Source organism: Hemicordylus capensis, chromosome 6 (genome assembly GCF_027244095.1).
Source record: "Hemicordylus capensis ecotype Gifberg chromosome 6, rHemCap1.1.pri, whole genome shotgun sequence".
Classification (NCBI taxonomy): Eukaryota; Metazoa; Chordata; class Lepidosauria; order Squamata; family Cordylidae; genus Hemicordylus; species Hemicordylus capensis.
Window position 1 is genome coordinate 99,347,318 of NC_069662.1, and position 26,071 is coordinate 99,373,388.

The window sequence follows — 26,071 nt, forward strand, 5'->3', positions numbered from 1 at the left end:
ACAACTTGGAATAGCTCTGCTGGGTGGCATCCAGATGCAATGTAGATAGAGAAGTATGACTTCTTTGCTGCTATTCCACCATGAAATAGAGAAGACCTTCAAATGGGCCGTAGGTTGTACAGTGGTCCCTCGACTTACAAACTACTCAACATAAGTATTTTTCGAGTTACAAACGGCAGTTTTAGATCCGGTTTTAGATGCGGTTTTTTCGACTTACAAATTTTTAGATGGGGTTTCCTCGACTTACAAATTTTTAGATGGGGTTTCCTCGACTTACGAATTTTACATGCGGTTTCCTTGACTTGCCTGCCTGTTTACTGCCTGTTTATTCTTGAAAAGAAATGTTCCTGTGCAGTTTGCAAGCCTTACTGGGGGTCTGGGTCTTTTTTCTAGGCTCCGGAACACATTAATCTGTTCCCAATGCATTCCTATGGGAAACCACTTTTCGACTTACGAACTTTTCGACTTACAAATGTGCATTCGGAACGGATTAATTTCGTAAGTAGAGGGACCACTGTATTTGATTGCACTTGCCTTGAGCAGGCTGTCTCCAGAGCTTTAGATCCCTTGGCAAGTAAGTTCTTTGGGTCTCCTGCTCTATGGGTAGGAGGACCTAGTTTATCTTGGTGTGTGGGGAGGGGAGTAGATTTCTCAGGGACTCTGTAGCAACAGCAGCAGCTCCTCCAACTATGAACCCACAAATGAGAGCTTTCCTTCCCCAAGGACCAAGAACCTTGGGAGACTGCAACAGTACATGTGAGATCACTTCTGTAAGTTTAAGAACAGAGTCACTTGGGTAAGCGGGGTGGGGGATACATGAAAGCCTTGATCAGACTGGGGATGCTGTACTCATGTACAGTGCCCTGAGAGTGCACACTGAAGCAGCACCCCCTACTGTCCATGGTGTACAGTATTTGTCTGCAGAGACAAACTCTGTTCTCATGTTCAGATTCTTCCCATGATTGGAATGCCAGGTTCTGCATCATGAGAAGAAGCTGCCCACAATTATAGTGTTTGACTCTTCAGGCAAATGGTGTAACCATGCTGTAACCATGACTGTGGAGGTTGGGCTTTTGAGCACACTTTCAGGAACTCTGTCAGGTAAATTCATTCATTCAGTAGAGATAATCTGTTGGACAGGACATTTGGTGAGGAAGATGGAAGCTTTCAGGATCGTGTCAATTTCACCTCCCCTGCCCACTCTGCTGTTGTTGCAATAGTACCCAAATGAAGAAAGTCATACTAAGGCAGGGCCAGCTGCCTCATCCAAGGAGATCTCAGTGATACAAATCAGGTCAGTCTCTTCATCCAGAACAGAATGCTGGATTACAGTGGTTTTTATTTAAGGCTTGTCTAGCATTAAGAAGCAACAACAATAGAACACATTTAGGTTTTGTTTTCAGTTGTGTCTGTGAACATGGTGTTGAACTTGTTATTATGAACCTTAATTTTAAATACATTATTTCAACCTTTTGAGTCAGAATTGTTTCCTGTGAGGAGGACAGTTGATATGTGTACAGAGAAACACACACAGGAATAGGTCTTTCCTTTTATGCAGGCATTCTAAAAATTTCCTAATGTGCTGCACCTGCCAAAATACCATGTGTGTGATGTGGTAGAAATGACCCAATAAGATTATAAAGGAATATGGGAGCTAGCCAAAAGAACAATGAGATTAAATGTGGTATGGTTGTTAAGATCCATGCTCATTTTTGGACAAGCCACTAGCCTTATTTAGATGTTATGTTGTGTGTGTGTTCAGGTGTCTGTACATATGTACATTTTGTTCTGTGAATGACTGCACATGCATTCATTTTAAACATGAACCTGGGTATGGGCCCCTTGAAATTCAGTATATGAACAGGAAGGGTACTGCTGTGCCTGTGTTCAATATAATGTGTGTACACAGATCTGTATATGTGTATGTGTGTACACTGTGTATGGATTCTATGTGTGTTGAATATAACATGTGGATAGCCTACTGCCTCTCAGCTTCCCCATGTAAGATGAGAATATTAATGATCTACAACACAGGCTTGTTTTGCGTAAAAGACCTATTTAAAGGTGTTATAAAATAAGTAAGGGCTTAGTAAGGGCTTAGATTAACTACAAAATCCAACCTATGCAGCAGATGATGAGAAGGTGGTTCTCTTTAATCAACTGTATCTACATGACCTTACTATGCTTCTGTTTGGTTTACGGGAGGAAAGGAGAATTCATGTTTATACAGGTAACTCATGTATAAACAACTAGTAGTGTGGCATATGAAATTTCCACAGAGTCTTCCTGAGTGCTCTTAGCAGCAGGTGCGGATATGCTTCTGGATAGTGCACTGTGGCTGCAGGGGTGTGTCTATTGTGTAATGATACGGTGGCAATTACATATTTCAGCAGCACCACTACTAGAGTTCCATATGTTGTGCCAGTGCCTATTGGTCTCTCCTCTGTTCAGCCAAAGTGTGCGTAACTTGATGTTGTCTGGCTCCTGTCGACTAAAGTGTTCCTGCTGAGGGAGCATAGGATCCTGGCAGTGCTTTAAGTGCCAGCAGTCTTACCAGACCATAGAAATAAGCTGCTCATGTGAGAGGAGCCACGGCGGGCCTCAGCCCTGCTTCAAAGTCAGGTCCCCAGATCTGGAAGCGCTTTCCTGCTGATTCTGGATATGTGGCAGGCTATTTATGATTAGCCAAAGGGAAAGTGCCTTTTGAAGTCTCTAAGGTGCTCAGTTCCTTTCTCGAGGCAAGAAGTGACTTGGGCCGGTCAGCCTCAGCCCAACTTGTCTCACAGGGTGGTTGTGCCTGAAGATAAAAGTGTGCCTGAGGCGACCATTTACACACGGCCTTTAGATCTTCCGAGGACCTCGCCGTCATAGCTCACATGTTTGGGAGTCTGAGTGCTGGCACGGAAAGCAGGTTTCTGCGCTAAACCGCACACTGGCTCTGAGGCGGAGTACTTTCCCTCTGAAGGGCCTTACTGTTGGTCCAGCCGAGAGAAAAGCAGGGCTGTCCCGCGTGGCCCGCCCCCTCCTCCCCGCCCCCTCCACTGAAAGAGTCAATTCATCCTGAGCAGCTCGGCTGGCTCAGCCTTTGCCAACGGGCGCTGACACATCTCTGTCTCTTTCTTTCAACCACGTTGCAAACTCAACGGGACCTGCTCGGAGCTCCTCCCCTCCTGCCTCCGCCGCCTCCTCCTCCTCCAGCCAGGCAAGTAGAGAGCCGAGAAAGGGAAGAAGAGGAGGCCCCAGTTGTGCCTGCCTGAACGGCCCACAGCGAGACCGGGAAGAGGGTAGCAGGAGGACAGAGAAACGGCAGCCTCCGAAGAGGGAGGGCGCTCCGCAGCGACGGCCGCAGCGCCATGGGCCGCCTTGAAAGGAGCGTGATCTCCTAGCACAGACGCCGCCGCCGCCAGCCAAAGTGCCACGAGAACTTCTCGTCCAGAAGGCAAACGGTACTAAGTAGCAGGCAGCGCCCGCGCCGGAGTGAGTAATGCTGGGCATAATTAGCCGCCCGGGCGTAAGTCTCGTTTAATTTAGTGCGACGTCGTACTCCTCCTTACGCGTAAAGGTTCATAGGAGCGGAGCGGGCTGCCGCAGGACTCCTGCGGTGCTTTCTCTCTCGCGCGCGCAGTGGAGCCTCGAGCGTCCCGGACCAGACAGACGGACACGCAGGCGGGCGAGCTTTTTCTAGCTACGCGCGGGAACTGCAAAAGCAGTACGCGCACGGCTTGGGCAGGCGCCAGCTTCTCCTCTCCGCTTTGCCTCCGGAGGACGGCAGCTAGTAAGGAAACCGAAGCGGGGGCTGGCTGGGTGGGGGGAGAGGAAATAATCCTCTTTCCCAAGTTTAAGGCTAAAGGATGTGTCTGCATGTGATAGGACGGACATACGAGTTGCAAGGCTCTCTCCTGGCTGGGGGCAAGTCTGAAGTTCACGCGCTTCCTTCCAGTGAGTAGCCTGCGGCTTTCCTCTGGTTTGGTGGGTTTTTCCTGTTTATTCCCGTCAAGGTGGCCTCTTTCCCGTTTAAACTCTTGACCTGACCCACCCAGTCAAGGCTAGCTGGTATACGTAGCTTGTCTGGCGTGAAAGTTAATGCTAAACTAGGAAATACTTTCGTTTGGTGATGACAATAATGCAGGGATAAATGTTGTCTTAGTGAGACTCATGCTAAAAATATATATTTTATTTATTTTTTAATTAGGTGTTTTTACCCAAGTCACGCCAGAGAGTTCTGAAGAGGTGTTTGTGGTCATGTGAGATGTCCATACAAAAAAGTGGATGTTATCAACTTTATTGTTATCTTATAAACTGAGGAAGATACAATCTGTTTTTTAAAAGTGAATTTTTGGGATAGTATTTTTCCTATTTTCACAAAAATATTGTATATACAGGATTTTTGGAAGTTTTTTGAGTGAAAACCTGCAGATTGACTTCAGCACTCAAATCACATTGCTTTCATTTTCTCTCTCTTGGATTTTGTGTGTGTGTGAGGCACACATTAATTCTTTTAAAAATGGATAAATATGATGATCTGGGTTTGGAAGCAAGTAAATTTATAGAAGACCTCAATATGTATGAAGCCTCCAAAGATGGCCTCTTTCGGGTGGACAAAGCTGTTGGGAACAACCCAGAATTTGAAGAGACCAGAAGGGTTTTTGCTAAAAAAATGTCCAAAATTCATCTTCAGAAACAGCGGGAACAAGAGGAGTTGATGAAAGTTGTCTTAGGGGCTCCAAATGGTGGGGTTGGTTTTGGTACTCCGCCTCCAGGTCATCCTGTAGCCAGAGGCATTGCGGGAACAAATAAACTGCATTCTGGAGAAAATACTGCCAAACCCCCTTTGGCTGCCTCATCTACAGTGTGTGCAGGCCATCAGCTTGCCTTCCCAAACCAGCCACAAGCTCATGTTGATGAAGAGCGAACAAAGTTATATCAAGATGGCAAGAGAGCCAGTGGTGATTATGGATACAATGAGGGTCAGGGGGTGTCTGAAGTTTCTGGAGGATATGGATATATAAGGACTGGTCAGATGAATCCATGTAATGCTAAGACATCTTTTTCTTCCCTTTCCCATGAAGAACCCAATAACAGTGATAATCAGACAGGTATTCAAGGTTGGGGAAGAGATGCTGATAAATTTTCCAGCCTGAAATCCAGCAAGGGCTCCCATTTATGGTCAAAGGTCAATCACAGTGATTCACTGCAGAGAAGTCCTACAAAACCTCAAGCAGATCTCCACCCATGTCAGCAATCGCGAAACTCTTGCAGGTCTTCTGAAAGTGGGTATGGAAGTCAGGAAAGTGGAGGTGAAGGCCCTGGACTTAGTCACAGCTATGACCAAAACCCAGCTGCTCAGAGATCACCATCTCTCTTTACAGCCTGCTCTGTTGGTTTTGGTGATGAGTTTCCTGCGGGATTTTCACAACAGAGATCTTCCTCAGTCTCTGCTTCATCAGCATCCCCTTCTCAAGCTCTTTTGAATCGGTCTGATCACTTGCATCCAAACTGTGGAATTGAGATGGTGGCTTCTGCCACCCCAAATACAAGCAGTGGTGACAACCAGTCAAGACATAGTGATAACACTCAGTCTTCAGTTTCTGGTTCACTTCCTACTCCACTACCTCCAAGTGTAGGCCATCAGCAAGTCAACACTCATCCAAAGCCTACAGGCCATTTTGTAGTTCATGATCAAACTCACAGGCTTAATTGTGCTGGATCTGGCATAAACCCTGAGAAGAATTCCATCGATGTAACTTCTCATGGTCCAATGATTTCCGATATCCCAAAATTTCCTTTTAAAGAGAGCATCGCCACTCCGCAGTATGACTCTGGTCATCAAGAAACATCAACTTCTTCAAAAATAAAATTACCCTGTCAGACACTCCTTCTACAGCAAGAACAAGGACCCTCCACTGCTGAATTAAAATTAGAAGCTCTTACCCAGCGTCTGGAGCAAGAGATGGATGCTTGTCCAAGGGCTGACTACTTTGGTAGGTATAGTGGGTTTTTTAAAATTTATTTTTTACAAATGTACAGTGTGTTACTTTTTAGTAATAGGTTCAGTGAAAAGTGCTACTATATTTGCACCTGCACCCATGTTCTTTTATCCATTGTTACTAATCACAGGGACAACTAGTACTTTAAAAAAATTATTTGTTCTGAAAGCTACAATTTTATTGTAATAACTTAAGGAGAAAATGACAAGCTAGGGAAAAATGAATGAAAGGCATGTTTTTAGAAGCAAGTTGATATACCAATTTTAACATCTCAAAGGCTGCAATCCAGCGCTCAGTTAATTCCTGCTATGTGCTAGATTACAGCCAATTTTGGGGGTATACTATGATTTTCCTATTGTTTGAGGGGATTAAATCATTTTTTTGGTTTAAAAACCGTGAAGCCATTTGGTTGTGTCCTAATGTAGTTGCAGATCTTGGTCTGAGAAAATGTCTTATGAAAGACATTTGTGGATGTTGTTCCAAATTTATGGAAGAGAACATGGGCTCAACACTCAATGATAATACTGTATCCTGATTTTGTAATGTGTCTATGCAGCAAGGTTCACAACCTCATTTAAATCAAAGTGCTAGAATTTAAGATGCTGTAACTTGACTCTAAATAAATAACTGAGAAATTGCTTTAAACCTCTGGTTGGCCACTAGTTTTTTCCACAGACAACTTTGAATGGATTGATGGGACCAGGTCTTTTCCTCCTGCAACTTGGACCACAAAGTTAGCCTCTGCCACTCATCCTGCTTACTTTGCACAGGAGGTGGCAATGCTTGGAAGAATGGAAGTGGATAAGCAGAGTGAGAGTGTGTTTATAGTTTTCTGTACCATCTCAGAGGAATCTGGGCCATATTCTTTGTGTTTCGGCAGCCAGCTGGGTTATAAGGAACTATGCACGTTCACTATGCATGCCTCTTGCCCTGCTCTCCCATAGACCTGCTATGAATGTGGGAGTAGTACCTCTCTTATGGGAGACAACTGCAGGATTAGATCCAGTCCTAGAACACTAATTGTTGAAGCCTGTTAAAGCATTAAGTGATCATTTGATGGATGGCCTAATACCTTTGGCCTTCTTGATTTTTTTTAAAAAGTGCTGAACACCTGCAAATCCTACTAGACATTGTGGCATTCAGGTGCTCAACATGTTTTGGAGAAGATGCCTGATTGCTAGGGCATGTTCTCACTGAGGTTTTTTAATGAGCTTTTGGTGTGCTAATTCTGCAGACCTGAGCCTAGTAACTTGTAGGTTTCCATCTAATTCCTTGCAAGGTTTGGCAGTGACATTTCAATAAGCTAAAGAACCATTTCATAGCTTAATGAGAAGACATTACCAGTGTAATTAGAAGTAGTAGGTGTGTTGCTGATTCTACTGAAAAGAAGTGGATGTTGCTATTAATTTGTCACAAATTGTGTATGCCTCCCCCCCCCTTTTTCCAGTTGTAGACTTTGCAGTGTCCCTAGTGTAACAACATCAATAGAATCAGGGTGTACTCTATCATAAACCACATAAACTTTCTACCGCACTTGATTCTTGAGTGAATTTAAAATACTTGCAACAAACTGCAAGGGAAGGAAGGAAAACTTCCATTTACAGTTATTTCTGACCTTATGATTGCCATCAGTTATGAGAATACTCTATGCGCAGAGGCCAAATGAGCAGCGGGGGTGGGGCAGCCTCCCCATGGGATACTGGGACAGCTACCATCACCCTGTAGAGCATACTGTGTACAGCGGTATTCCCCTGCTGTCGCACACCGCCTCCCCACCCCTGTGAGTGGTGCTCACTGGTCACTACTGCAGGCACCAAGAGTTTGTTCATACTACTGGAGGAACTGCGTGTAGTTGGGGTGGAGATCTGGTCTTGTGGTACTAAGCATGAATTGTTCTCTTTGCTAAGCAGGGTCTGCCCTGGTTTGCATTTGGATGGCTCACTACTTGTGAGCAGTGTTTGCTGCAAGATATTTCCCTTAGGGACGTGGCTGTAGCTCAGTGGTAGAACCATGTGCTTCACACCCAAAAGGTCCCAGGTTCATGCCCTGGCATCTCCAGGTACGGCTAGGAGAGACTCCTGCCTGAAATTCTGCAGAAGCTGCTGCCAGTCAGATTAAACAATGCTGAACTAGATGAACCAATGGTCTGACTTGGTATAAGGCAGCTTCCTGTGTTCCTTATGTGTTGTAAGAAAAACAGGGCTGCCGCAGAAAATGGCATTATTGTGTAAAATCACCCCCCACTCCATTTCCTTTATAGTGTAATGACATCAGGACATAAAGTAAATGGTGAAGGAGTGAGGAGACTGCCACAGATTATTTAAGAACATATTATTTCTTATAATTGGCAGGAAGCTTCAAAAAATTGTTCTCTCGAGTGTGCGGGTCTAATAATAATCTTCTTGCTGGATTGGGCTAAGGGCTTTTCCAGACAGTGGTTGTAGCTTTTCAAGCAACTGCCTTGCTTAATGATGGGCTCTCCCGCAGGCTCCACATGCCTGCATCTGGTTCTGAAGAATCTCGTTCTTATTGCAAGTTTCAGCACTCCTGCCAGAAGTGCAACACTTTCCTTGTGCTATTTTTGCGCATGAAAAATGATCACTTTTCATGAAAGTGATCATGAAAAGAGATGGGAAAGTAAGCACTGGCTGGGCAGGTGGCACTGCAAAAATAGCGCAAGGAAGGCGCTCCTGTCTGACTGGTGAAACTCTCAAGAAGTCATGATGGGTTTCTTCAGAACATGATGCAGGCATCTGTAGCCTTCAAGAGAGTAAGGCGGGAGCTTGGAAAGCTAAACCATTGGAAAAGCCCTAAGTTAATCCTCTCTAGCATTGTTTCCAACAGAAGGCAACTAGACAGAGCTGAAAGCTGATAAGCAGAGCATGAGGATGATGGTCCTTCCCTAATATTTGTCTGTTCTTGGACTACCTCTGAAAAAGTATTGTTAGGCTCATAATGCAGACAGGCCTGAAGATAAGAGAGAGGTGACTTGTCCAAGGCCATTCAGGGAGTTTATGATTTGAACTGAGGATTTCCCTGCTTAAATCTCATGTTCATGACCATGATGTTGCATCAGCTTTCTTCTAATGATGGACATGTTCTTGAATGTTAAACCATATAAGAACATAAGAACAGCCCTGCTGGATCAGGCCCAAGGCCCATCTAGTCTAGCATCCTTTTTCACACAGTGGCCCCCCAGATGCTGTTGGAAGCCTACAGGCTACAGGAGTTGAGGGTATGTCCTCCCTCCTGCTGTTACTCCCCTGCAACTGGTATTCAGAGGCATCCTGCCTTTGAGGCTGGAGGTGGCCTATAGCCCTCCGACTAGTAGCCGTTGATAGACCTCTCCTCCACAAAGTTATCCAAACCCCTCTTAAAGCCATCCAGGTTGTTGGCTGTCACCACATCTTGTGGCAGAGAATTCCACAAGTTGATTATGTATTGTGTGAAAAAGTAATTCTGTTTGTTGGTCCTAAATTTCCTGGCAATTAATTTCATGGGATGACCCCCTGGTTCTAGTGTTATGTGTGAGAGAGAAGAATTTCTCTCTATCCACTTTCTCCTCACCATGCATGATTTTATAGACCTCTATCATGTCTCCCCATAGTCACCTTTTTTCTAAACTAAAAAGCCCCAGATGTTGTAGCCTTGCCTCATAAGGAAGGTGCTCTAGGCCCCTGATCATCTTGGTTGCCCTCTTCTGCACCTTCTCCAGTTCTACAATGTCCTTTTTTTAGATGTGGTGATCAGAATTGTACGCAGTACTCCAGGTGTGGCAGCACCATAGTTTTGTATAAGGGCATTATAATATTAGCAGTTTTATTTTCAATCCCCTTCCTGGAGGAGAGGAGAGCTGGTCTTGTGGTAGCAAGCATGACTTGTCCCCATAGCTAAGCAGGGTCTACCCTGGTTGCATCTGAATGGGAGACTTGATGTGTGAGCACTGCAAGATATTCCCCTCAGGGGATGAAGCCGCTCTGGGAAGAGCAGAAGGTTTCAAGTTCCCTCCCTGGCTTCTCCAAGATAGGGCTGAGAGAGATTCCTGCCTGCAACCTTGGAGAAGCCGCTGCCAGTCTGTGAAGACAACAGTGAGCTAGATAGACCAATGGTCTGACTCAATGTATGGCAGTTTCCTATGTTCCTAATGATCCCTAGCATGGAATTGGCCTTTTTCACAGCTGCTGCACATTGAGTCATTGCTTTCAATGAGCTGCCTGCATAATGGACCGGAGCTGCCCACATGATTGACACTTTCAACGAGCTGTCCATATGATGCTTGCCTTAACATGCTGCTACTTAAAATTACGTTTGTGAGCTGCAAGTCTGTAACTGTTGCCTTAGCAAAGGAGGAACTACTGGATTAAGTAGGAGAAAGGGGCTGGTTTATTATTATCTGGTTTTAGATGCATACCTAAGCTTAGTAGTGATATACTGGGGTAGGCCATATCTGGTTCTAAACAGAACTCTCAAGTTAGGCCAGTTTATTCAGTGACTTCTGAGTGCTTATCCCCCCCCCCCCGGTGCTTTTTTCCCTTTTCCTGCTTGGATTATGACACATGCAAAATTGCAGCCTAACTGCTCATCCATGTTAGGACTATTTGCAGCATAATGCAAAACTGCATCTTGTGATCATGGCAGTCAGTTCAGACAGTATTTTCATCATGAGTGTGGTATCATCTGAGCAGGATAAAAAAAAAGTGCCTGGCACAGAAGAGAGAAGATCATGTGAACTGATAACCCATTGACCTTGGACTGATTGCAAATTTTGGACAGCTGTAGTCAAATATTTATTTGAATCTTGCTTTTCTGCCGGAGAAAATTACATATAATGTACAAATCTGTGCAAGGAATGTACCAAAATAGATTGTGTGTCTACTCACAGAGTAAGCTTTAACTTTTGCCTTTTAAATAGTATTGCAGGAGGTCACTTTGCTGTTAAAGGGATGTAATAAAACACAGTTGTAATTTTGGAAACAGAAAGTCTAGGCTCCTGGTGTACAAGATTATTTTAATTAATGTCCTTGTAGGAAAGAGGATTGCAATGGAATCCAGTAACAGACCTCTTTCCTCTCTCCAGTAAATCTGAGAAGTGTGTGTCCAGTTCAAGAACCCCCAAAGTAGACTGCTGAAATAGAAGGGACAGAATGCAGTTGATGCTTGGCCTCTTTAAACATGTTTTGCTGCACAGGACTGCTTTCAGGATGATTCCTTCAGAGAATGAACATGGGAAGCTTTCCTTCAGAACTGAGATATATATTACTTTCCCCCCTGCCCCCAATGATCAGGAGCTGGATGGACTGCAATACCCTGATCACAGACCAGCTCTATACAAAATATAATCCACATAGATTTCAGTTTTAACAGAACATTTTCCTCTGTGTATTTTTCTGATTTGTTAGTTCTAAAAGCAGTCCTGTGGAGAAAATGTTACATAGGAACTTGGTGTTCTTGAGTTCTAGTCACATGAAATACTGTGGAAACGCTGATGTGGAAAATACCTTTCTGTGCCATCTTTTTTAAATCTCCTGACAGTTATCTAGGCATAAGTGGTGGAGTTGACTTTGAACAAGATAAAAGCACGTTGTTGTTAAGCACTCTGGCTTATATTGCAAATGGAGCAATCTTCAAAGCATTTCATCCTGTAGACTTTCTGGTGGAAGTGGTCACTTAATCTTCTGGACTTTAATAGTTAAAAGGAAATAATGATGTAATTATCACATAACAACTTGGTTTTAGACATCCTTCTGTACTGCTGTGAGCGTATGCACAACAGCTGCATTATTGTCTGTGATCACCAGGAAATGGAAACTTATTAAAGAGTTGAGTGTAAGTAACATAAGTGGTTTGAGAGTTATGCTAAAATTATTTTAGCTTTTACAGAGATGCTAGCTGCAAAGGCAGAACATTCTAAAATAATTATATCTTGCCAGTGTCTCCTCATAATTCTCATGTTGCTTGCTTTGGGACTAAATTATAAAGGGCAGGATAACTTTCCCGCCTCCAAAGTTATGGCCCCACTGTCATGTGAAAAGCCAAAGCTGGAATTAAGTCATTTTATAAAGATCAATATATACTTTTTTTAGGAATACCTGAGATACAAAGAATTTCTTCTGTGGTTTAGCATATTACAACTCAACTTCAACCTATACACTTTTGAGTCTTATGGTCGGGCAAAAGGATAGAACTGTTAAGTGAAGTCATAATCTCTGATTAGAAAGAACCACGGTTGTGTGAATCAGACTGCTTATGTTTGTAGTGATTTGAGCTTCTCTGTTATATAAAAGACTGACTACTGAAAATGCTGCAAAAAGGATTATAGGAAGTGGAACTGAATTGACACAGTTGGCTTAAGTGCATCAGTTCAGGGAAGCACCTTGTGTTTCTTAAAGTCTGACATTAAAATATGCATAGCTGTAGTGGTGCACAGAGGATCATTTGCCAAAATAGCTATTGCAAATTCTCTGTTAGGCAGGTGGGACCAATTAGTTGCAATTCCATTGTAGCACATTACCAACAGATGTTAGATTTGGAGATATGTACCAACACAGATAACTCACTTAAGTCTTAATGTTTCTAGGATGTCTGTTAGGTACATTGCCTCCAGTATGTTTAGCCTTTTTAAAAAATATTAATTTTTATTTATTAAAGGCAGAGCTTTACATAACATAATACAAGTTGTTCTGGTAGGAACTAATCTGCCTACTTGCCTTTCACTATAATCTTAATTGATAATTACCACCCTCACAATTGAGCCCAATTGAGCCTTAAGTGTTCATACCTTTGCCATCTTGAATTGGGGAGGATGACATCATCACAAACTACACTGTAGAGCCATCCCTGTGTGTCCCTACACCTTGGTTCAAATTGGTTAGGTGGTTCACAAGTTAGCCTGCTTGCATCTCAAATGTTCATGTGTTGTCCTTGTGTTCCTACACTTGTTCAGTTGTAAGGACACCTCAACGGTGTAGTTTGTGATGATGTCATCCACCCAATGACGGCATTACTTTTCTTAAGGAAAGTAGGCTATTAATATCACAGAATGCATAATAATTCACATACTTTAGCTTCCTAGAGATCAGATCTCAAGCATTATTATAGATGTTACCAATCCAAAACGTTAACCCAAACACATCTGAGCATTTTATAATGCACATCTTTCCATATCTGAATATAGCAAGCAAGCCATACTCTCCCATAGTTTCTTTGATTGATTTTAAAAAAAAAATTAAATCTTGCCAGGTCGCAAAGAGAGAATATGGCTTTGATTGTCTTGTCAGAAGATGCAACAAATGGGTTAATTTCTCTGCCGTAGCCTTTGTGCTAGCTCTAACGTGTCCCTTTCTGTGCTACATCAGAGCATTAAGTGCTGTTGCACCTATAAACATTCCCTAGTGGTGTGGAACCAGTGTTGTGTGGGATATTCAGTTTTATATTACTCTTTGTTTTGGTCATTGGTTTCCTAACACCATTAAAAGGGAAGCATTTCATATTCCTAGGAACCAGCATCAATGTTATCAGAGCCTGGGGGACCTAGGTTGTTTTCAGCCCTGCCACTGCAAATGTAAAATGCTGTTGCAACAAGGCTAGGCAGAAATCTTGCTCTACTTTTTACTGCCCAAGAGCTCATGGTTAAACTTTGGGGTGAGGTAGTGGAGAAATAGTTGTAGGAGTGTGACTGTTCATGGGTGGAGGCAAATTTGCTTTTTAAAGCTGTAGACTTATTTGGTCAAAGAAAGGGAAACATTTTGGCCTGTCCCCTAAATACATGGCCTGGAGAAGTCTTAACCAGAAGCTTTGTCATCCTGGCTTTAGTCCTATGTCTCATATGGCTGTGATGCCATTATGGTATATAATAAGGAAGGAAGTTTAAAATAGCAACAACACAACGTTCCCTATTTATACTAGTTTTGTTTATTTTCCAACAGCCCTATTTGCATTGCACAGTGTGGCATCACAGCATGGGGTGGGCAGAGCATGACCCAACAAGTGGGTGGAACATGCGAAGTTTTCCACTTTAAGGGACTGAGCAAACACTTGTGGTTTATGGGTCGTTGAATGCAAAATACAGAATTATTTATCAAATCAAAATACAGAAAATATGATATTTACCAAAGAATGGCAGTGATTAAGTTTCAAAGGTGAGTTAGAGTAGCACTGTAAAGGTTAATTGAGCTGCAAGTCATGAACTTGCATCTCGCACAGCTGTGAACTTACTGGGTGGTGTTTAGCCATTATTCACTGTCAGCTCCTCATCTCCAATGTGTGTGTATTGGGGAGGGGGGCGGGTACAGAACGTATTTGCCAACCTTTCAGGATTACTGAAAGAATTGGAGAAGTAATGTATGGGAAGTGTTTAAGGCTTCAGGAAAATCACTTTATCAGTACTAGATGGAATTATTGGGCAGCAGCCAGCCTTAGTTAGTCATGACTAAGTACCATTGAAATCAACAAAGCAAGTTGGTCATGGCTAACTGGTCCCATTATTTTCAGTGGGACTTTGTCATTACTAACATAGTCTCTGGATGCTGCCTGTTTAAAATCTAACCTGTAGGCTAAACAATTGCATTCAGTCTTTTTACCTCTGATCCCCTTATTGTATAAATCATAATAAATCAGCCATACAAATAAGGATGAAGCCTCCTTACTTTAGTTGCCTGCCTTACTCTTGTTGCTACCCCTGGTTTTAGATCCAGAAGTCTCCCAGTCAGGGCAAGCAGCAGAAGAGGAAAAGATGAAAATCTTTTCCTCTTCTGCTGCTTGCCCTGACTGGGAGACTTCTGGATCTAAACCAGTGGTAGCAATTGCTCCTTCTGATCACACCTCCTTGCAAGGAAGCTCAGTGCAGAGACTAGGTTTCTGCTACTGCTGCCTGGCTGCTGTGGTTTGGAAGGTTCCAAGTGTGAGGCATACAGCAGTGGCACCGGCACCCTGTGCATGTTTCCCTGACCCTGGAAGCGCAGGAGAGGGGAGAACTATTGGCACATGGTTGACCTAACAGGCCAGTATGGAGTCATGTGGGTTGTATGGCTGTCCCTTTTGGCCAGCAGGCATATATGGGGCAGGCAAACATGCAGCCTTATGGCTCATTTTTTGGGGTGTGTGCTTGTGCTTTTGTGTCAGTTGGTCCCAGTTACCAGGAGGGAACTGCTGCTTTCCACCAGTGACTAGGCAAGACTGCAATGCTGCTGGATACTCAGAACTGTTTCATAAGGGAAACTATTATGTTAGTTGGGCTCTAATAAACTGGCTGCCTGGAGATCAGGCACACCCAAGCAGTCATATTTCAACCTTGTGATTTACTCTGAATAAATTTCTATTTAACTTCTAGAAAGCTGATGATTTATGAGGGGCTATACTTTGACACATGTGTTTCAGAAACCCAGGAAGCTGGTCACGTTTTCTGAGCTTTGTGGGTGTGACTGACATTTTGAATTATTTCGGAGGACCAGGTTTCGTTATTGCCAGCTCCAAAGCCTCTGACTTGTGGGCCCCATGAGACGGGGCTTTTTCCGGTGGCAACATTTCTGGTGATTTATGAAGAAACCAAGTCTGATAAGAACCAAGGCATGCTTCACAGGGCATGTTTTCAGTCCAGCTGTGTTCCCTTGTTCAGAAATTAAGATACAAGTTGAACATTTACTTTCCACATGATGTTAAAAGGATCTTTGTGCAGGGACAAGTTGCCCTAGAACCAGAAGCCAAAGTGAATGTTATTACTTGTTTTTTATTTTGTTTTCCCCTTTTGGAACATTGCTGCCATTTTATCCAGGCTCTGAAAAGTTTAGCTTTTTAGGATTGCAAATTACATGTCTCTGAAGTTGCCTTACAGCATCATTCTGTGCATATTTGCTTGGAAATTTTCCTGTGTTCCCAGTGAGACTTGCATGCCTAGGATTGCAACCTGAAAGCAACAGAGATTTAGGGAGAAGAGAAGACTTGACATTTTTGGGAGGCTGGCATGCACTCCAGGTGCCCCACTCACCTGGCAGGGGGAGGGCTAATTTTCTGGCCGCTACCTTTAATTAAAAGTGTGGGTCCCTTGACGATTCACAAGTAACTAACTGCTTTCATTAATAATTTTAATGGAATGTGCTGAAAATTGGCCTTGGCACCCAAACACCAAGTCATGATTGATTCTGGCCCACTGGGGCATTTGAGTTGTGCACCTCTGATGTAGATCTGAGTTTCCTTATTTTCTGGTTAAGGGGAATGTGTCTGTGTGAGAGAGAGAGCCTACCTACCTACCTAGAGATTTAGACTTGTCATAAGGCTTCTGTCCTGTTGAATGTATTTACATGTAAGGGAATAGAGAATGTCCTTGCTCTCTCAAAGTAGCAGTACTCCGAGTAAGCACATTTGCAGTTTTCAGAGTTGCATGTGAAGATGTTTGAACTTTGGATGCCTTTTTAGCCCACGTTCCTCATTGACAGTAGTCTTATGAGATCACATTGCTGTGTGTATGTCCCCTGGGACACACAACTTCACAATGCCTGGACCAAATTTGGTTCAGTTGAAGTGCTACATACGGACATCCAAATGGTGTGTATTGGAATGATGTCATTTAGCGTAGTTCAAGATAGAAGATGCATGAACTTTTGAGGTGGACATGGGCTAACGTTTGAATCATTGAACTGATTTGCACCAAACTTGAATGTACTGTATGCTCAAATTATAGAGGACATTAAATCTTGATATCCTATAAGTGAATTCCTGAACTCATTTCAAGATGGTGGCTGTGTGCGTGTGGCCCCTTACAACTGTGTGCGTGTGGCCCCCTAACAACTTCACCCTGCCCCCTAACAACTTTGCAATGCTGGGACCAATTTAGATCAAGTTTAGTACAGTTGCAGTGCCACATAAGGACGTTTCAACAGGCTGTTTTATAACATCATTATCTCATTGCCATCCTCCATCTATGTACAGTGCACCCAATACTTGTGAAGAGGCTCTGACTACTGTTTTACTGTATACTGCATATTGCATTTGGTGTTTGGTAACAAAAAGTGCATGAATTTGAAGATGGTAATTATCCATTAAAATTAGAGTGAAAGGAAAATAGGCAGATTAGTTCTCACCAGAACTTCTTGTTACTAAAGCTTAAATTGCAGTTAAGGGGGGAAACACCTAGTGCTGATTATAGGTGTGAATGGTTGACTACAGTTTCTCAACAGTTATGGAGCACAAAAAATTGTGTACAGCACTGTCTCCTGACCAGTAGTTGGATGCTGTTCTGAACAAGTTTTAAATTCCAACTTTCACTCAAGAGCAGGAATAAGTAGTAGGTCTTTTACACTGATTCTAGGATTGTCGGTTCAACTCTGGTCAACACAATGTGAGTATTTGTGTTGCTGAGGCTCCCTATCAGCAGTGGCTGGTTTATTTTTGGTGTAAACAGACAGGGAAGTGTACACTTCTTATGAGAACAAGATGTGGTCTGTGGCTGATGAGAAATCCATGCAATAAGTAGTTAAAAAGAGCCCATTGTGAGCTCTTAACCAACTGCATTAATGGAGAAAAATGATCCCATCAAGTATAAAGGCCTAGAACATGAGAATTTCTGGCCTGAAAAAAGTTGTGTTTAATACAAATTTGTCCCCTAGCTTCTGGACTGTACTATAGTACATCTAGTAATTATTACAGTTCTACAAAAATTAATGAATTTACACGTTTACTATTTTTGTTAATTTTTCTTTGGGATTTTTTGCATGGATTTATAATTTGGTGGCTTTTTTAAATTAAAGAGAGAGAGAATTCTTCACACCTCTTATTAGAGAATAAAGATTTCTGCATGGCTAAACTGTCACATAACTTTTAATTATAGGGTTTTTTTTTTTTTTGCTATTCTAATGAATGAACTGCAATGTAACTATTGTTAAATAATGTTTAAAAATATGGTTTTTAAATTATAGCTAAAAATTAGTTTTAGCTATAATTTAAAAACTTTTTTTAAACAATAGTTACATTGTACTTCATTCAGTAGAATAGCAAAGAGAGTAGTGAGGGAGGTGTTGCTAGCTGTGCTTATTCTGAGAAGAGAGCTGGTCTTGTGGTAGCAAGCATGACTTGTCCCTATAGCTAAGCAGGGTCTGCCCTGGTTGCATAGGAATGGGAGACTAGAAGTGTGAGCACTGTAAGATATTCCCCTTACGGGATGGAACTGCTCTGGGAAGAGCAGAAGGTTTCAAGTTCTCTCCCTGGCTTCTCCAAGATAGGGCTGAGAGAGATTCCTGTCTGCAACCTTGGAGAAGCCGCTGCCAGTCTGTGAAGACAATACTGAGCTAGATAGACCAATGCTCTGTCTTAGTATATGGCAGTTTCCTATGTTCCTATGCCCAGCTCCCAGGAGCCTCCATTTTTGCAGTTGCATCTCCGGGCTTGGAGATTGCATGTTGGATATGCTCAGGAGCTTCACAGCAATGTGAGCTCTCGGTTTATGGTACACATGGGGGAAAGGTCACTTAGTTGGCAATGGGCTAGTCACCCCTAGATGTGGCTGCAAACAACGCAAATTGGAATGGGGATCAAGATACACACTCCCTCCTTATGCGGGAGCCCCAGTTAAGCAGACACCAAAGTTAGCTACAGTGAGTTAACTGGCATCTAAGGCCACTCTTAACTCAGAGTGAACTGCTTTAATTCCCTATATCCTATCTCAAGAGATAACGACTTGCTAATGAGCCAATTATGCCAAGCAGGAAGAAAAGTAGATAAGGTAGTGATGCAATGGTCTGCCCATCACAAAGAAGATTAGTCAGTGACGTAGACCTAGAGGTGTATTTTATTGAAATTATTGATCCGATTACTGAAGAGCCCGTCCAGGCACAGATACTCTTTTGCGCACCTACATACTTGGATTTTCATCACAATCAGCCTTGTACACAGAAGGCGATTCCCACATTGTTACACTCAGACAGAGCGATCAGACACAATGCATTCTGTGCAGGTCCATGCTGGCACTTCTAATCAGGAGGAAAGGGCAAGAGGAATTTGCTCCCAAGGCATGTTTTGGGATATAAGTATCCCCACTTCCATGACCCAGTGTCCTTCCTTGTATACTCCATCATCTGCTATACTTGGGATTCCATTGAGCACTCCTTGCTTTCTCTCACAACCTACAAAGAGCTTGAAATTACTAATAAGTTGGGTGATCTACTGCACACCCGCCATTTCAACCAGGGGTGTCCAGTTTTTCATGGCCACTTTCCAGAGTGGTCCTCTTACTAACCCATCCAGCTTGCCTAGCTGCAACAGGAAGCTGGCCCCATGGATGTACCCTTCTTGTGGGCTCCTCTACCTCCACTATCTCCTGCTAACTGAGCAAAAAGACAACTTTTAAAGTGGTGGTTCTCTTATACTTAGCAGGGGGAGAGCAACTGGCCCTAACCAGCCCCAGCACAGCATTCCTCCAGTGGCTGTTGCTGGTGTTATGTTTCATTTTAGATTGTGAGCCCTTTGGGGACAGGGGACCACCTTATTCATATATATATTATTTATTTTTCTATGTAAACTACTTTGAGAATTTTGTTGAAGAGCGGCATATAAATATTTGTAGTAGTAGTAGTACTAATCCCTACAACCTTCCTGTTTCCAATCTTACCGATGAGTCTCTGCAGCCCTTCCCGGAGTTCTGAGGTCCCGTAGTCTAGAGCAGGTTAAGGTGGCTGTTTGCCTGGCAACTAGGCTCAAACTATCCCTTTCTTAAATCTAAGCTACCCCCCCTCTCTCGCAAGCCTCTCTTTCTTGCCCACCTGGGAACTTACACGATTAGGACTTTAAGTTAAAACGCCTGGTTGTAGTTAAGTGTATTTTTGATAGTAATATTGCTTTAACTACGTATTTCTCTCTTTTATATACCCCCTTCTACAATAAATATCATCTTTTTCTTTTGAAACTATAACATCATCTCAATCCAGTCATTTCTTGGGATGTTTTAATGAAAGGCGGCATACAAACATAACAATAATTTTTTTTTTAGTCCAAACGTTTGCACAAATTAAAACTGGTGGAACTGACCCCCTTTAAGAGCTAATTCCCCCACAAAGCCCGAACATTGGGGTGCTGACCAAACTTTCCGGCGCAGTTCCATTAACAGAGGCTAGGGCAAGACAAAGTTAAATGGTAGTAGAAGCTGTGGGTTTTAAGGAACAGAGGAATTTGGGTTGATAAACATACAATACTAGTGAAGCTGATTTGTGTGTGTTATGTAGTGTAGCATTATGTAGCTCATCAAACAACGCATAACGGGCATAGAGCACCAAACCGATTTAGGCAGGGTCCCGAACTTCCTACTCAATGAAAGCCTAAGATACATTAGATCTCTGCTGTATACCTCATGCAGCTGGAAGACCCGAAACACAGAAGGGTCTTCACCCTAGGCTGCTATGGTGCCCTTAGCTCATCTGTGCTAGAAGGCACATACAAGAAGACCCCCTTCTCAGAATGCCTGTGCCCCTGTGATTCTGGACAAGTTGAAACTACAGGGCATGTCCTTCTCCACTGCCCATTCTACAGAGACATTCGTATCACCCTCATCCTTCCAGTACAAATCTAGTCCCCAAGAATTGCTCAGACCAATTCTACGTCTCTCTCCTGCTTTCTGACTCCACCCTGTTATTACACATAACTTTGCCAGGTTTTGTGCGGCAGCATGTAAAACACGTAGAGTCCTGACAGCAATAACTAAGCAGGCCTGATACAGCGCTTGGTCACAAAGTTTACTTTAAAACCCCATAGCATTTTATAGTTTTATGTTTTTACAGATGGATTTTAAGATTTTAACCACTTAGTTTTTACATAGTCTCACCCATTTTATATTAATCTTATCCCTTTTAACTGTCGTTTTAAGATAGCTCCCTACAATTCAACACTAGCTGTATAACAGTGTAAAGCTTTTAGGCCCTCTGCTCTCACAGTTCTGGGCATAGCCTGTTCTAATGCTGCCTTAATGCTGTATTAATGTAATCTACTTTATGCTGGTCAAATATCATAATAAAGATTGATTGCATTATGTCAGATATACATCGAGTCTTGCTGGTGATCACAGTTAAGGAGTCTCACCTAGTTTTGGTGAGATCCTGAAATTTTAAATGACTTGGGCATGCGATTGAGACTCTGACTATTGTGCTGTGTGGATACAAGCAGCCCGGTGAAGCATATTTAGGTCATCTGCTGAATTAACGCACCATGCCAACATTCTTTTGGTACTCGGTCACTTTCACAGAGATGCACCGATTATGAGGCAGCAAGGAAGGTATGTTCCTTCTCACATGCTTGATGTATGAAGCAGCACTGCAGCAGTTAAGGCGTCCTCTATGCTGCAGATGCCTCTGTTAGGATGGGCCACAGCTGGAGAACTGGCCAGAGTGACAGGCGGACAGAGTAGATCAGAATGGAGCTTGTCTAACATTGCGGCCGCATTGAAAAATATATCTTGAGCTGGAGGATAGGTTTCCATCTTGTCATTGCCTATAATTAACATGATTTGTGTTACCACTTGGGTGAACATAGCAAATGCCAGCTGGTAGACATGTTGCCTGTTACTCTTATTTCTGGAGTTGTTTACTGCAAATGTGCGGAGCCTCACATCAGCCCTTAAATATATATTTTAAAACTGGCTTTCAGACTTAGAACAAATCTTTTCCATGTTTTTATGTTAAGGTGTTCTTGGGGATTTGAGGAGTCCCCAGGCCATACAGCTGTGCCTTGGGAATCTTAACATTTGTTTTGTAGGGTATAGGCTGTTCGTCTCTGAGATATATTGCCTTACTTACACACACGTACAGAGCCAAGACTTAATGAGTGCAGTGATTGATGTGTTTTTCTAGATAGAAATATAGGAAGCTGCCTTATCCTGCGTCCCTTTGGTCCATCTAGCTCAGTACTGTCCGCACTGACTGGCAGCGGCTCTTCAAGGTTTCAGGCAGGAGTCTAATCTAGCCCTACCTGGAGATGGCAGAGAATGAGGACCTTCTGCAGGCAAAGCAGATTCTCTACCCCCAAACCCCTAAAATAAGCACAAAATACAACATCTAACTGTAAAACAGTAGATCAAAGTAAAAAACAAACAAACCCCAAAACCTACTTGGTGTCACTGTAGTGTAGAAGATTCTATTCTTTTTCTGTGTTGGGGAGATGAATAAAAGTAAGGTAAAGTTGACTCCTGGCGACCACAGAGCCATGTGATTTTCTTTGGTAGGATACAGGAGAGGAATATTCTACCTGTAACAGAAAGATGTGAATGATTGTGCTTTATCATTGAAGAAAGTGTTCTTCCCAGCATAAAGTCCTGGAGCATGACTTAGTCTGGGCAAGTCTTCTCAAATAGAGGGCATTGTACTCCAAATTCTGGAGGGGGCAAAGCCTTTGGTGAGCAAATGCTCAGTGTGAAAAGTGCTCAATCACTGTCAGTGGAAAAGCGCACCAGTTCATGGAAAATATGTTGTGCAGGTTTCACCGGATCTTATTTATGAGTAAGGGTGCTCAAGACTGTAGCCCTTCTCCATATAGCAAAATACACTCCAGTGAATACATAGGACAATATTTGAACAAAGCAAGTTCGACCAAGGTGGCATCATGACAAAGCAAGAGGGAAACCTGGTCTGCCATGTTTTTATATTTTCCTTCTAAAAATTTTTTTTTAAACCTTGAATTAAGTAAACGTGTTTAAGTTCAGAATCTAAATGGCATGTTATATTATTTCTTCTACATACCCCTGCCTCTCCTGACCCTTCAGTGGTCCATCACATAGTATTTTTACCCAGGACGGTTTGGACCAGCAGGATGACTTACTAACCTTTTTAAACTTTCTTTTTAGGCTGTGGATTTTAACCTTGTTGTGGCTTGGCCACTGTTTGTGGAAGAATTTTCTGACAAGAATTTGAGCTGAATACGTTGGCAATAAATGTTCTTGAGCTGCAGTCAGAATTGGTGGTCATGTTAAGAAAATATCTGTTTTTTAGCTGTAGTTCAGGTTGAACTGTAAACACTTTCAAATCATGCTTCAAATTGTATATCTCTTCAGTCGGTAGATATTAACAAATGTAAAAATTCTTGTTCTGTGTAAACATGTTTCTCATACTCAAGCTGAACAGTTGTTACTATTACTTGTTCCTTGAAGTCCGAAATGAACCAATAGTTGTTCATGTTTTGCTAGAACCATAATTTGTAACTTTCTTTTTCAAGCACACTCACAAATCCTATATGTTTATTTCCAGTGTCTTTCTGTCTCGGACGTTTTCTCTGGATAATTGTGTGGGTTTTGTTCTTTTTTGAACTTGTCGGTTTTGTCCCAGTCCTCTGTCTGAATACATATGTATTTAAGAAAACCACTATAATTTTAATGGTAAAAGTATCTGTTTGGTTGCTGACTTTATAATCTTATGATAACAGTGATGTTTTGGTTTACAAGATATAATGGCAGGACGTTTTGTGTATATATGGGGGGTTTGGGGATTTGTTTTGCACTGTTAGTACTATTCAAAATCTAGTCTGCTTTATGTGGAATATCTTTCTATTATCAAAGTACATTCTTTTAAAATAAAAGAGGGCTTTGTGATATACATTCCAGAGCCAAATATGACCAGTAGAGTTGCAAAAGGGTGTGAGGCTTCACTTTCTTTGCAAATGTGCCGGGGTTTGTAGTGAGGTCAGAAACTTATGATTATTAGGCAGCATAAAAAACCTAAAACTTAAGCTGGCTCTGCTGACAGGTTTACAGTGTAAATCCAAGACAAGACATAGTGAGAAGCGAAGGAAAATAAAAGGGAAGAATGGTCAATTGAGGAAGAGCCAGAGTGAAAGCTGGTGTCTGAGGAGGCCCTTAAATATAAGCAAGGGAGGAGCAGAATTGGATGTTGTTTGAGGGAAAATTCTGCAAACAAGAAATAGAGAGAATGATCTTAAGTGCAGCCAAATGTTTGAGAACTGTAATCCAAGAGTTCAGAGGAGAAGCATATAGAGAAAGAATAGAAGTTAAATGCAGAGGAGCGGGACCGTGGAGATGCTTGAAACAGGCTAAAGTGAGTTGGTGAGAGAGGAAGCCAATGAAGAGAGCAGTATAATGAGATCTGAACTTTGAACAAGGAGGTGAAAATGTCAGAGAGGCAACAACGTGTGTAAAGGTAAAGTGTGCTGTTGAGTCCTGATGACCACAGAGCCCTGTAGTTGTCTTTGGTAGAATACAGGAGGGGTTTACCATTGCCATTTCCCTCACAGTATGAGATGATGCCTTTCAGCATCTTGCTATATCGCTGCTGCCTGATATAGGTGTTTCCCGAACCAGCAAAATCTGGCTTGCTAGTCAAGTCATTTCTCTACTGCTTAATAGCAGCAGCAGCAGGAAGACCAAAAAGAAGCTTGAAATAATATTATGCATGAAATAATATTAACTAAATTTTTGGCAGTGTCCATTTTTTTTAAAGGGCAAACTATTGGTACAGTGATACGGATACATTGATACTGTCCTAAAAACTGTAGGACTTGGCTTACCAGGACATAGGGAAGATAGAGAAGAATCAGTGTGTACTCCAGGGTTCTGTATTTCAGGAAAAGACTACAAGCCAAATATTACAAAGAACAAGAGAGAATAATGTTGAGGAGAAGGAATAATGAAAAAACACACACACACAAACTCAGTTTTGGTAGAGTTACGTTTGAGAAAATAGTCATTAATATAGAGTGTAAGCAGAGAAGGCAGTAGAGACCCTGAGGCAGAAGGAGAACAAATAAAGTAGAGTTGTAAATCACTAGCACAATAGTCTAGAGAAAGTCAGCTCCCTCATCACAATCTTGATCAGCCAGCCCATGATTTGAGGAAGAAGCCATGTCCTGCATTATCAAGATTAGCATGATGCACAAGAAATGTCCCTGTGTACCAAGGAGCTGAGCATCTTAATCCTACAAGCACTTATATGCACAAACTATCTAATAAACTAGATATGGGTTATTCAAATGCTGACTTACATTATCAATCAATCTGTTTGTTTATACAGAATGGCACTGTGAAATATAAATACAAGGGAGGTAGGAGAAACAGGGTGTGAAAGCATCATTGCATGAGATAGAACAGAAAAGATAAGACAATGTTATCTTGGAATCAAAATATTAAGCTTTGAGATTATGTCCAGAATGCTGATACCTTTTCAGAAGCAATAAAATTCTCTCTCTTGCTTGGAGGAATGAGGAAAAAAAAAATCTGGTGTACCACTTGATAAATAGAGTGTTGTCTTTGGTCTCTTAGAGCAAGATTAACTCTGTTTTAAGTATAAAACTCTCTTGTAACAAGGGGCAAGTGTTGAGCATCTGAACTCTGCTTCATTGTCAAATTCATGCTTGTTTATGCACTAGCTTATTGTAACTAAATATTGAAAGTATTGCTACAAGTGCTCTAAGGTTTGGGACTTTGCAGTGACATTTAATAAGAGGTTATGGCATGATTACCACTAGAGTATACAGTAGAGGTTCTGATCATCCCAGCAGAGCCAGGGTTAAAGGGTTAGCAAATACTTGTTACCAGGCTTGCTCACACATGTGTATGCTAAACATCTGTGTGTGTATGTTTTGGGACTAAATTGGCAGAATCAACTCAAAAGTGAATTTGCAAGTGTGAATATTAAATTGATTGCTGTCTAGACAGAGGCAAGACAATGTTAGCTTGCCACAGAGGAGAAGACGACTTGGCAAGGCTTTTGAAAACAAGAGGTAATGTTTGTCTGTAAAAACACAGAAGCACAAAGTAAAACATGATGGTTGGTTGGCAACTTTGGTAGAGTTGCAGTTGTGCAGATAATGAAGTTGGCTCCCAGGAGGGAGAGAGGGAGCAAAGGAGTGAAGGCTCTAATAGCCTAGTGGTTGACAGGTGTGGGAATGTAGGCAGAAAGCTGGGGCGGCGGGTGGGGGGGGAGAGAATTGAGAGCAGTTTTTATAACTGTTCTCAATTTGGTATTTTGTGTGTGTCCCCACTGCAAAGGTTTTGCCAAAGTGGGAGGCAAGGAGAGACAGTAGAGTGCTGGTTTTGCACCAGATTGCAAGGTCTGTGGCGCACTGCATGCCCCCAACTTGCACTGGGGTTCCTAGGCAGTCCAGTA

General features: G+C 42.4%; 1 protein-coding gene across 5 annotated transcripts in view; it reads left to right on the plus strand.

Annotated features, from left to right (window-relative positions):
- The first annotated feature begins 3,061 nt into the window (after window positions 1-3,061).
- Window positions 3,062-26,071, plus strand: part of LIMD1 (LIM domain containing 1) — a 56,177-nt gene continuing 33,167 nt past the window's right edge. The window contains exons 1-2 of one of the 5 annotated variants that reach the window (XM_053265405.1): window positions 3,062-3,477; window positions 4,193-5,981. In XM_053265405.1, coding sequence (XP_053121380.1) covers window positions 4,505-5,981 — 1,477 coding nt within the window. In that variant the 5' untranslated portion in view covers window positions 3,062-3,477; window positions 4,193-4,504. Of the gene's footprint in view, window positions 3,478-3,563; window positions 3,776-3,802; window positions 3,940-4,192; window positions 5,982-22,468; window positions 22,584-26,071 lie in introns of those variants that run through there. The other 4 variants (XM_053265404.1, XM_053265407.1, XM_053265406.1 and 1 more) reach the window with 4 other exon arrangements.